At 33.9% G+C, this 13,337-nt stretch overlaps 1 protein-coding gene across 2 annotated transcripts in view; it reads left to right on the forward strand.

The window, feature by feature from the left end:
- LOC108914038 (neuron navigator 3) overlaps window positions 1-13,337 on the forward strand; it is a 303,181-nt gene that overhangs the window by 211,322 nt on the left and 78,522 nt on the right. Inside the window, exons 5-7 of one of the 2 annotated variants that reach the window (XM_018719736.1) lie at window positions 1,151-1,536; window positions 6,707-6,817; window positions 9,693-9,888. In XM_018719736.1, coding sequence (XP_018575252.1) covers window positions 1,151-1,536; window positions 6,707-6,817; window positions 9,693-9,888 — 693 coding nt within the window. Of the gene's footprint in view, window positions 1-1,150; window positions 1,537-6,706; window positions 6,818-9,641; window positions 9,889-13,337 lie in introns of both variants that reach the window. The other variant, XM_018719737.2, reaches the window with a different exon arrangement.

The following is a 13,337-nucleotide window of genomic DNA, read 5'->3' on the forward strand; positions in this document are numbered from 1 at the left end:
AGGTTGTGCTCCTCCTCTACATGTTCAACGATTTGGATATGCAACATCAAAATACTGAAATGGGTTGCACATATTGTCTTAATAAAATTCTTCAAACAGTGTTGGCAAATTCTACTCAAGAAATGCAACAAATGTCTATAATCAACCCTCGGAAGAAAGAATGAGGCAGTCAGAAAGTCTCCGACATTTTTTTGTTATTTCATAGTCCATATGTTATGAAAATTCATTATGTCAACTTAGGAATATACCTACTCTATTCTTTCTTGTATCCATCGACGTCACAGATTCACCGTACGTGGAAAATCATCTGTTAAATGTGCTTGTACATGCTGAATATGAAAGCTGTTGAATGACTAAAGATAAATGTGTGAGCAATCCTCTCCTAATGCTTATTGTAAGGCTATCTTCGACTTCGTTATGCACCTGTTCATCCAAGAGTTTGAGGGTGCCCATTTTCAACGGTACGTTTTTTAGAACGTCCGATTTCACTAAGACGCTGATATAAACGACTAAACATCGTATGATGCTGCTAACGAAAGTGCAGATCATACATTTTACTATTTGTCTAGTTATCTAGTTGTATAGTTTACTATTTTCAAGACACAGTTGTACACGAAAGTACCTGTTGTAAAGAAGACATTAGCGGATTACGAAAATTCACTTCGGGTTACTTATCTTTGTCCATATGTCTTGTGGTTTTTGAAAGAGGGAATGCTATATCTGTATTACCTAGGAGTTAATTTTTGTAAACTCCTACTATTGCCCATCGGGGGATCTGGTTTAGTCTGTTTTTAAATAATAATTCCCCCATTTATGTGAGTCGTCTACTTTGCAATATTTTTAGTGTTATCGATAATATTTTGACGATATTATAGTAACAATGAAAATATTGTAAACCTTTTTTCAATCGTTTAAAAACATTTTTAAAATATTGCCTACTGTTAGGAGTCTTTTTTTATGGTTTTGGATCTTAAAATGTAAAGAATTCCCAGCAATTCCTAACAAAAAAGAAAAAAATAAAAGCTTTTATTTGGCGTCTGAAAATTACGAAAAATTTCTCGTACATTCAAAATATTTACACCCACACTCAAAAAGACCTTCATTTTTTTTTCTCTCAAATATAAAGTAACTAATCACGATTTTTTTCCAGAACACCCCGTCTCGGCCCCGGCCTCACCGTGTTGACAGAGCAGTCCAGCAGGAGGGGCGGGTCCCGGGACTCGCCCCCTCCCCCGCCTGCCCCCCGGGTCACCTCCAAGTCCTCCCGCAACGGAGTCCCCCTGCAGGACTCAAAACACGGCGGCCAGCAGTGGAAGAGGTACACGGACTCCCCGGGAGTGGGGTCGCCGCCCCCGCCGGCCCCCGCACCGTCCAGTCCTACCGCGGGGCGCAGGGAGAGACGGAGCAGCCCCCACGGCGGCGGCAAAGAAAAGAGCAGCAAGGGAGTCAGGGGGGTGCCCCAGAGCTTCGGATATGTGAAACGCAACGGTAACGGGGTCAACGGGACCAACAACGGCAACGGGCAGACTGTCCAAGGTGAGGGCGATTTTATTTTATTTATTTATTAAAATATTTCTCACAAACAAATTTGCTAATTTAGAATTTTTTATAATTTATTTTAGAAATAAGAAAAGTCCAATTTCTCACAATCCTTTTATTTTTTAAAATACAATAGACTACCGGTTTCGAGGTCAAATTTTTCACATCATCCTTAGGTCCTACAAGGTTATAATATAATATAATTTTTTAAATTAGTAAAGTGAAATTATGTTTAATTTTTTAACCTATATAATAATTATTAATTTTGACAAATTTTTAAAGTATTTGATTTTGAAATTATTATTCTTGAGTTTTTACTTTTTCAAAAACTGTTAAACATAATAAATACAAAAATATAAAATCTTTTTTACATACTTACACATCACAATTACAGAAATCAATTAGAAATTAATTGTAGTAGGTACTTCTTAAAATAATGTACCTACTTGAAACATATTTAGCTTTTTTAGTTTACCAGGGGCAGGCTAAGCTAAAGCTTAAAAAAAAAATAGGCACTAAGTTGTAAACAATTTAGTGTCTAAATTTTGAACACCCTCTAAACTTAATGGACTTTAAAATAATAAATCTGGATAGCTTCAACCTTGGACTATAAAAAAGGTACTCTTGTTTATTGTTGATAATATGAAGCGTTTACGAGAAAAATAATAATAAACGGATTATTCATGTTTTATTTTAAATAAAAAGGGTCATGATTTCTATTTTTTTTTTCGATCAACATCGCTGACACATTGATCGTTTACTTCGTTATTGATTTACCGATTTTTGGATTTCGTTGTGAATTTAATTGTGAATTAATTCGAAATATGGAATACACATTTATTGAGTATGTATATACAGGGATGGCCAGAAGTACGGAATAAAATTCATATCTTTTGAATGAGTTATTTTTTTTAAAAACGCCGAAAAACGTTAACTGATTTTGATTTTTTCCCATCTTTCGTTATATAATAATTAATTTTTCTTCAACCCCTTAACCCCCAGCTATCCCTACATTTTTTTCAAATGGAAACATAAGGCATGAGGGGGCTCGTTGAAAAGCTTATAGAAAACTGAATCCAGCCATACCAAATAAACAAGTTTTATTTTTTCAATAGCAAGGTTTTTTGGGTTGTATAAAACACCTACTTAACAAGTGAAATAAAATTTAATTATCTTCAGCGTTATCTTCCAGATAAGATATATTTTTTATGTTGCGTTTTTTTTTTGGTACTACTTACTTGCCAGGCTTTCTGGTTAATTTTTCGCTTTAGTTGTAAATTGGAGTTTGAAACTTTACTATTGTGTCAAAATCAAGTTATTTACTGAATCACAATGGTATTGTCGGAAAGGCAACACATCGAAATCTTGATATTGCTTGGATGTGGAGACAAAATAAGAAGTCAGGCTGAAGTGCGCGATTTATTTAATGCGAAATATCCCGAAAACCAAATCTCGCAAGGGACAGTTAGTAAAATATTTCACAAATTTGAGGAACACGGTACAGTACAGACTTTGCCCAAAACTGGACGGGCACGTGCTTTGAATGAAGAAAAGAAATTAGACATTGCATTAGAACTTGTTGAAAATCCTCATACTTCAACTGTTTCATTGGCCCGCAATCACGATGCTTCTCGAACTGCAATTCGAATGTTTCTGAAACAAGAGAAATACCACCCCTATAAGGTATGTCTTGTCCAAGAGCTTTTGGAAGACGATTATGATAGGCGATTACAATTTTGTGAGGAAATGATGAGACGGTGTGACGACAATAATGGTTTTCAACGAGACGTACTTTTTTCGGATGAAGCTACGTTTTATTTAAATGGAGTGGTTAACAGGCACAACTATCGCTTTTGGTCCCAGGAAAATCCACACTGGACATGCGAATCGCATACGCAGCATCCACAAAAAGTTAATGTATGGGCAGGTATCATCAACAACAGAATCTTGGGCCCATTCTTTTTTGAAGAAAATCTTACTGCCGCACGCTACCTGGATTTCCTAACATTTGACCTGATACCTGCTCTAGCTGTGATTTTCCCTCATGAAATTGATCCAGATATACCGAATGAAAGAATTTGGTTCCAACAAGATGGCGCTCCCCCACATTTTGGTATTGATGTTCGAAGATACTTAGATGAAATGTTTCCAAATCGCTGGATTGGTAGACGGGGTACAGTTGAATGGCCGCCAAGATCCCCCGACTTAACACCCCTGGATTATTTTCTTTGGGGATATTTGAAAGAAAGAGTCTACCAGGACAGACCGGATAATATTGAGAATTTAAAGAACAAGATTAGGGCGGAGATGCATAATTTACCAGCTGAAGTCATTCAGAATGCTGTGGACAGCTTTTACTATCGTCTTGGAGAATGCCAAATAGTGAATGGAGGACATTTTCAGCATTTGCGACATTGAGTTTATTTTTGTAAATTATCTAGTTGTTTCAATTTCTAAATGAAAAAAAACTTGTTATTGAAAAAATAAAACTTGTTTATTTGGTATGGCTGGATTCGGTTTTCTATAAGCTTTTCAACGAGCCCCCTCATGCCTTATGTTTCCATTTGAAAAAAAAAGTAGGGGTAGCTGGGGGTTAGGGGGTTGAAGAAAAATTAATTATTATATAACCGAAAGATGGGAAAAAATCAAAATCAGTTAACATGTTTCGGCGTTTTAAAAAAAATTTACTCATTCAAAAGATATGGATTTTATTCTCTACTTCTGGCCATGCCTCTATGCATCTCATGTATGGTCTTGCGTCTTGTAATGCTTTACAAGCCAGAAGGTTATATCACGACAGATTTCCTAATCGTGCTCTGCCAAACCAGAAGACATTTCAACGTGTTGACCAACGTCTAAGAGAGAATGGTGGGCAATTCCAGTTAATAAGGTAATACATATTATTGACTTTGTTCATATTTGCAGGAAAATTTGGAAAAAATAGTACCTACTGATGTTGGTCTGAGGAGAACCGTACGTACGCCGCAATTAGTGGAAAATATTTTAATTGCTGTAGAAGACACTCCATCAACAAGCACTTGAAAATTATTAACACAGTTTAAAACTTCGAAAGCAATAGTACATGAAGTTCTTCAAGCATTTGCAAAAAATACATGAATTGATTCCTGAAGATTTTCTTCGTAGAATGCAATTTGCAAACTGGCTATTAGATCAACAATGAAATAATGTAAACTTTATTAACACTATTCTTTTCATGGATGAACCAAGATTTACCGAAAATGGTCTCACCAATTTACACAACACACATGTATGCATGGGCTGTTGAAAATCCTCATGCCAATATTGCTTCGCATCGTCCACATCAGTTCCAAACAATTGACATCTGGGCAGTAATTATTGGCAATTTTTATTTTTTTTGGACCATTCGTATTGCCGGAACGATTGAAAGGACAACTTTATTTGGAGTTCCTCCAGAACGCTTTTCAAGATTTAATAGAACTCTTACCAATTGAAACCCGTCGAAAAATGTACATCATTCACAATGGGGCACCAACTCATTCCAGCATTGGTGTGCTGGAGCACCTGAATAATGTATATCCAAACCATTGGATAGGTAGAGGAGGACCTATTGCCTGGCCTCCTCGATTTCCCGACCTAATGCCTCCGGATTTTTACCTGTGGGGATACCTCAAACATTTGGTGTATTCTACTCCGGTCGACACTAGGGAGGAACTTCTACAGAGAATCACGTTTCATTGTGATGTGATAAGGAACAATGCTGGGTTATTGTGACGGGTACAACAGTCCTTAATTCGTCGTGCCCGTGAGTGTATCAGACTTCACGGAGCCCATGTTGAACCCTCTCTGAAGTTTTTCAATAATTTCGTTAAGGTGCCTCCTGGGACACCATTGCGTTTTTTTTAATTTTGTATTTTTCGGATTAAACATCTTAAAATAAAACTTTCCTGTTTGTGTTTTATTATTCTTTTTCTCGTAAACGGTTCATTTTATCGACAATAAACAAGAGTACCTTTTTTTAGTCTAAGGTTGAACTACCCAGATTTATTATTTTAAAGTCTTTATCATACAGTGTTAAAAATGTAGGCATTAAGTTGTAAAGCTTAACCTACCCCTGGTAAACCAAAAAAGCTAAATATGTTTCAAGGGAACTATTTTAGGAGGTCCTTACTAGTGTCCATCACATAAATTTTTATTAAATTATATGAAGTACTTTAAAAGTTATTCAAGAAAAACCGATTTCCAGCGATGTCCTCCAAGGACACGTATATCTTATAGAAACTTGTCATCTTATTTTTTCAAGTTCTATCTGCACCCGAGAGATTTTCCACATTTTCCCTGACACCCTGCAGATAAAAAAAATTATGGGGTGGTCAACAGGATGAGGACTCCAAAAAAATATCGCCTTGTATATAGTTTTCTCACACGTTCAAATAATATATCAGATTCATATAAATAAAGATGTGTGTCAAATAAGCATAACTCATTTTAAATTTATATAATAAAACGTTTTGTGGTAGGTACTACATTGAGAAAGCTTATATCTCAATAGACATTGAGGACATTTATACATAGGTAGTAAGTTGGACTAAATCATCTTATTTTGACCCAAGGAATGATTGCTAGTAGCATGGAACGCAGTGACTCCCTGTATATCTCTCTATTATACTTACTAAAGGATAACATACTAAAAAAAATACAAAAAAGCACATGTCTCGTATTGTGGTATATTCAAGATAACAATTTTTAGTGTCGATTAAAAAATGAGATTGAAACATTGAAGAAATTAATTAAAAAGAAGTCATTACTATATGCATCGACTGATACAAACAGGTTTCCCTATTTCAAGACTGATAACCTTGTGTCATTTAACACCAACATATCAGTACCACGCATAATATTTTCTTTAAATGAAACCAGTACATGAAACATTTCCTACTCCTATCTACTGATACTTTGCTTGACATTGCACATTATCAGGAAGATATTCCAGTACTATCTTGCAGTTATTACAAAAGATTTTTAGAAATTGCATTAATTATATGATAACATAAATATTTATTTCCAACGTGTCACCACAACTGGGTTCATTTGCATTAAGCCTGCCCACAATTTATTTATGAAAGAATAATGAACCCGTGAGCAGACAACAGGTGGGATAAAATAAAAGTTATCTATTCCTTTCCAGTGATCCAAAATCTATCGGGGAAAACAGCAGCTGTGTCCGCAGTTCCCAGGACTAAAGTTAAAGTGTCGGGAGGAACTCAGACTTGTTCTAGCGATCTCCAGCAGTCTCACAGTAAGTGTTAAAAAAATATATGTTCGGTCTAGCTAAGTTTTCCCTTTTTAATACACTTTTCATTGTTCTAAAAAACTGATAAAATAGATTTCAGTTTTTAATTTTCTTTAGTGACCCATAAATTATTTTTTAGCTGAATCAGTTATCTCAAGTCCATCCTTTGTTACAAAGAAATCAAAAATTTTTATTTTCATTTTTCACATTTATTTTCTCTCAGTGCTTTATACTACAAAAATTACATTTTCATTTTATAACAAAAATTTTGAAAAAAAATATTTTTAATTTAAAATTTAGCTGTAGTTGGCAATTTAATTTTACATTCAGTTCATGATCATGACCAAAAATAAATAAATTTAATAATAAATTAAATATTTAGTATCTTATTTAATGTGCTTTAGGAAGTACCGTTTATCACATGCGATTAACACCAAGAATGTGAATCGATCTATTAATTGAAGAATATAAAAAACATCAACGACATATTCTTACTGGATTTTCGAGATAAATTTAACTACAAGTCAGATATTTGATATCTCCACTGTTAGATTGGTTAGAATTAAAGTAAAATTCATCCATATGAATTGGTTGACGTAGAATCGACTAGTCACTTTGTTTTCAGTGAATTACATGGTTATAGAGCTGTAAAGCAAACTTAATTTTTATTATGATTATTTTTTACAAATATGGCTTATAAAGATTGTATACTATAATTTTTAATTTGAAATAATTTACTATGATAATAATCTGTTTAGTAGGCCACCAAAAATGATAATAATTTAACATTGTTAATTGAAAATTCTATTTTTATTAGATTTATGGCAACTAATAAAAATAAATTTACTACGACTTCAACTGTTTCTATCAAAAAATTAAAGATACCTTATTTGACATTTCCTTTGAAAAAATATATATTTTTATATCACACAAGTTCATATAAAGCAGTTATTACTTAGAACTCAATTGCCCTATAACTCGAAAACAAATTAAGATACCAAAAATCTGATTTAATTAATTATCAGTTTTTTTCCGTTTTTAATAAATCTCTGGGTTTCTATCAAATTTGAGGCACTGTCAGTGTCACACTTCATACAACCAGTTGCGTGTACCAATATTTAAAAAAAAATCGTTATATTTTAAAAATTAGGCATGCCTGAACTGGTTGTCATACAAAAATAGATTACATGGGTGCTATTATTTTACTATACAGTGCGTCCCAGAAGTAACACAAAAAAATCGTATTTTATTTTGTGTTGCGTTTTCCCAAAAAACAGTAAAACACGTCAATTAGTAAATAGGAATTGTCATTTTGTCACGTTGCTTAAACATTTTTTGCGCTATGTTTCATAAACCTGACGTCATCGACATTTTTTTTTAATAGCACTACCTAATTTTTTAATAAATGGATAGCCCTTTTGAAGAAAAATGCGTCAATACAGAGTTTGGCCTATTTTACTTTGACAAGTGCGAAAAAGAGCCAACGATTGGAATGGACATGGTTTGAAATAACAACAAAAGTAGGTATCACAAAGTGATGCGAGAACAGTGCCCCAGCAAAAAATGTGTTTTGGTTGATTGTAGGTACACCCGATCACAGCGGCTAGGTATTGTTTTGATGACGACAGTTAGCGAATGCAATAGTGTCTCCATATCATTGTGACAGTTACAAATACCATAACTTTACATTACGATGGTGTTGCGTTTAAGTGAGAAACAAAGAATTGGAATCCTAATTATGGTTGGATATGGAGATAGGATCCGTAGTTATGATGAAGTATGTCAATTATTCAACGGCAAGTATCCAGAACAACCAATTACCTCCGTCTACTGTATGTAGATAAGTACGCAAATTTGAAGATGCTGGACATGTTAGAGATCTGTCTAGATCTGGAAGGCCAACGATAGTGACTGAAAATGATAGGTAAAATGTTATGTTTAGCTGTCACTGAAAATCCACACACACTGCCGTTCGTCCTGTCGCCGAAAATGCCAACATATTAATACATAAAAACATGTACCTACAATCAGCCAAAACACAAAACATCTACAAATTCCCATTTTTTGCCGTGGCACTGTTCTCGCATCAGATTATGATACATACTTTTGTTGTTATTTTAAACCATGTCCATTCCAATCGTTGGCTTTTTTCGCACCTGTCAAAGTAAAGTAGGCCAAACCCTATATCGACGCATTTCCCTTCAAAAGGGCCATCCATTTATGCTTAAAAAATTAGGTACCTAGTAAGTACTATATAAAAAAAATATCAATGAAGTCATAGGTTTATGAAACATAGCGCAAAAAAGGTTTGAGCAACGTGACAAAATGACAATTAATATTTACTAATTGACGTGTTTTAGCGTTTTTGTGAAAACGCAACACAAAATAAAATACGAATTTTTTGCGTTGCTTCTGGGACGCACTGTATATTTTTACCATAAATGCAATTTTTTTTGTTTTAAACATTATCTGAACGAGTTTGACGAAAATAGTTCATAAAATATAGAGAAGTATGATCTCTAAAAAAGTTTTAAATTTATTACCTATTCCTAACTTTTCTGATAATACAGGAAAATATTGATTTTTGTAATGAAAATGTAATTTCTCTGTTGCTTCATAAAATTCGTTTTATTTTCAATATTCTTAAAAACTTAGTTTTTCTAAAAATAAATTGCTGATTTTTATCTGTACTAACTAGCTGCGTCAACCATTTTTGAAACGGTTAATTTTACCTGTAATGTTTTCGTTCGTTTTTAACTGATAATGATTAAATCCACCAATATCCACTAATTGTCTTTTTCCAATTTGTTCAAAAATAAATAAAAAATAGTGTTCGTTTTAGAAGCTAGCCCTCCCCAGTTCAAAAGTTACTCCCTGACAGGAAATGCGGCCAACCAGCTCAGCCAGTCGGTGAGAGAACGGCTCATGATGGGCTCTCAAAGTCTTCCAAAGGGAGCCTGCCACCAAGACTACGGCCTCGTCATGCGACAAGGCAGGCCTAAAGCCAGCGACGGGTCTCTTTCTGACACACAAGCCATTGACAATAGCAGCCCGTACGCTCCTTGGTTGAGACACAGGTAAGCAGTCGATAAAAAAAACCATACATCTCTATGTAAAGTAATTTACTTAATCTAAACTCAATTTATTTAACGTATTTGATAAAAAATACCACTCGCGTCGACGCGACGTAAAAAAAATTGCATGGACCAATCTAACCTCACTTCTCAATAATTGTCGCCACAAAACAGATTGTCGCATAGTTGTCTTCTTCCTCTTCTACATTGATGAATTTTAGTATAAAAAGGTGTGTTCCTTTCGTAGAAATAAAACAAAGAGCAAGAATTGATTCTAGCTAACTTCACCAATTTTATAATCACATTAATAAACAGGGAAAACATTTACCTGATTTATATTTTCATTATTTTCAAATGCTAATATATGGCCGGTTATCTTGACTAACACAGTAAAAAGGGATTAACAATCAATTAACCATGGGTTGGTTATTCAAGTGTGAAATCTTCATCTTTATGTTAAATACATGTTAAAGAAGGTATCACAGATGATAAAACGCAATTTTTCGAAATATGCCAATCCTGGGTTATTCCAGTTAAATATCGAATGAAAAAAGCAAGTGATGTTAATGAGAGATGTATGCCTGTTTACAGTTCATAGTTCAGTATTATCATGGGTATTTATTAAATTATATTATAAACAAGTAATGATTGACATTTAATTAATATGATAACTGCTATAAACATAAACAAAACAGTGTATATAAATTTAAAGACAAAAATTTAGGTTAACAAGTTTGACTCAGTTGAGCCATTAGCTGATTTCCAATAATTCCAATGGACAAAAAATGTACTTTGAAAGCACTTCAGGAACAGTTCAGATTAACTTTTTGCATTCAATAAGCTGGTTCAGCTACTCAAAGTTGTTTCTGTTTGATTCCCCCACCACTTTTTCATGTTTTTCTCTAAGGTGTTCCAGTTCTCCAGTTGTTTAAGTTTGAAGTATTTAAATAGTAGAACAGTAGAACACTTTAGTAGCAGTTTCCCGGCAACTGGAAAGCAGCTATTCATTCTATTTGTGTTTACGTCATTTCTATATCCCCATCGTAAATATCTAAATATAAATACTAAGAGAATGCTTTGTGGACATTAGGCTTTTTTTCGCGAGTGAATATTGGTGAATACTAGTTACTGTTTCTATCTCTTTTTAATCTTATTTCTAACCTTGTCTAACCTGAACAGATCGCGAAAATGTATATATTCACTATTCAGTGGTGCAGCCTGTCATATGTACTTTGACGACTTTGACATATGGCTTCAAGCCTCCCCATATATGTTTTTAAATTTTTTATATAAAAAATTTAAACTAGAAAGAGGTTAGGTCGGTTTTTTATGTAATTCATACGAAAAAGACCTGAATTACAAATGATTCCACCAATATTATCTCTGGCCTAGGTCACAAATAAAAAGAGGATAATCCTGAAGCAAAGTGGATCGCAAATATGTCCCATATAAAAAGTTAATCTTACGACCATTAAGTAAAATATTTGCTGTTTCAACGTCTACGTTTACTAAAACATCTGTGCCTCTAAAGTTTAAATTTAAACTGACCACTTCCACAGCCGTATCAGAATCCATCATTTTGCTGAACGATTTTTATCCTCATTCAAACAAAATGTCAAAAAGAAAAAGGTTAAGTTACCGGCTGACAATACTAGTTGAATATACTAACAGAATATTCAGCTGAAGGGTGAAGAGTTCAGTCATTGATCTAAACTGGTGACGTCACATAGTAGTTTAAATGACTGACTATTCTCGCAAAAACGTAATATTCACTCATACTACACATACTACAACATACGACTTCACTCGCGAAAAAAAGCCTATTGATATTATCCCAGTTTTCATTTTGTGCCCCTGTATATGGACCTTGCCTAGATCTTGACAGCAGCAACCTCATCCAACGCGTTCAAAATGCGTGTATACGTTTTATTTTTGGTATTCGTAAATTTGATCATGTATCGCATAAGTTGCATGAACTTGGCTGGTTGGATATGTTCAAACGGAGAAAACTTTACTCACTTTGTTTCTTTCATAAACTTTTACTTACTAAGACTCCACCTTATCTATATAACAAAATTGTATTTCGCAGTGATGTGCATAATATTAATATTAGATCCAAAGGTTTACTCAGCCCTCCTCAACATAAAACGTCTTTTTTTGAGAGAGGTTTTAAATACAATATATACCGCTTGTACAACAGCGTCACACTCGGTGCAGGATATATTAGTTGTGCAAAGTTCAAAAAATGTGTTAGGACAATGTTATTTTCTTAGGTATGTTACTTATTTAATGCTACTATTGTTATTATTGTTGTAATTTATATGTTTACTGTGATGTAATACTGACTACGGTGCTTTATATATTAGATATATGGTATTCAAGGGTTAAGTGGTAGAGCACAATTATTGTGAACTTCCCCTTGAGATTTCCAAAACTATGGATAACCTTTTTATTTTTGTGCTGAATGACTTTTATTTTTCTTTTGGAAATAAAGACATTATTATTATTATTATTATTTACCTAAGACAAGATCAGTGATTTATTTACCTCACTTCAGTTATTATTCTTCAGTTGTCCGTTGAATCGAAAGCAACTATTCAAATCACGAAACAGCTTATTGAAGTCTAACCTTACTTTCTAATGGTTACAAGTTATCTGTTACTTTTCTTCTTCCTCTAAAAATATTTATTTTTGTTGTTTGTCATCTGATAACTGAAAAGATCTGGTATCCTTTTGTATTATTTTCATTCATATGAATGATGGAAATAATCGAATGAAATAAATAATCGAGAGGTTACCTTTCGAATTAATTTTATAATCGAATGATCATTCGAATGATATATAATCGAAAGTCCACTTCCAAAATTTCCGACCTATCCCAAAAATTATATGCGAAAAAAAACGAAATTAATGACTCGCGTATTGCGGCATTTCTTCGTTGTCAGTTGAGTGGTTCATCAGCATGTGTTTAAAATGAGTAGTCCCCGCATAAAGAGATCCATTGTTTGGGTTTTTGAAAAAAAAATTATTATACAGAAAACATAATTTTTGTATTATTTTCATTCATATGAATTTCTATTCTTGCTAAATAAAGCTCCCTTCTAAACCGCCCTTCAAAACCGCGCGATGCTACTCGTAAAAATACTGCATGTCTTTTTTATGCGGTGATAATCGATTGTCTCATCCATGCTCTCGGCCGTCTTATCTCGAGGTTTTGTAGCTCGTTAGAGCGTTGGAATAATCGAAACACCTGTGCTCTCGCTCGAGCAGCGCGTTTGCGTTATTCGGTGATGACGAGTGACGATTGACGTTAGTAATGCTGTGGCCACTGTCATTCGTCATTCGTCTAAGAATAATCGAATGAATTTATATGATCACTCGAGATATCTCGAGAGATTTTCATAATCGATATAATCGATAATTTTCATTCGAGTAGTCCCATCACTACTTCT

This window comes from Anoplophora glabripennis, unplaced genomic scaffold (genome assembly GCF_000390285.2).
Source record: "Anoplophora glabripennis isolate ALB-LARVAE unplaced genomic scaffold, Agla_2.0 scaffold490, whole genome shotgun sequence".
NCBI classification, from domain to species: Eukaryota; Metazoa; Arthropoda; class Insecta; order Coleoptera; family Cerambycidae; genus Anoplophora; species Anoplophora glabripennis.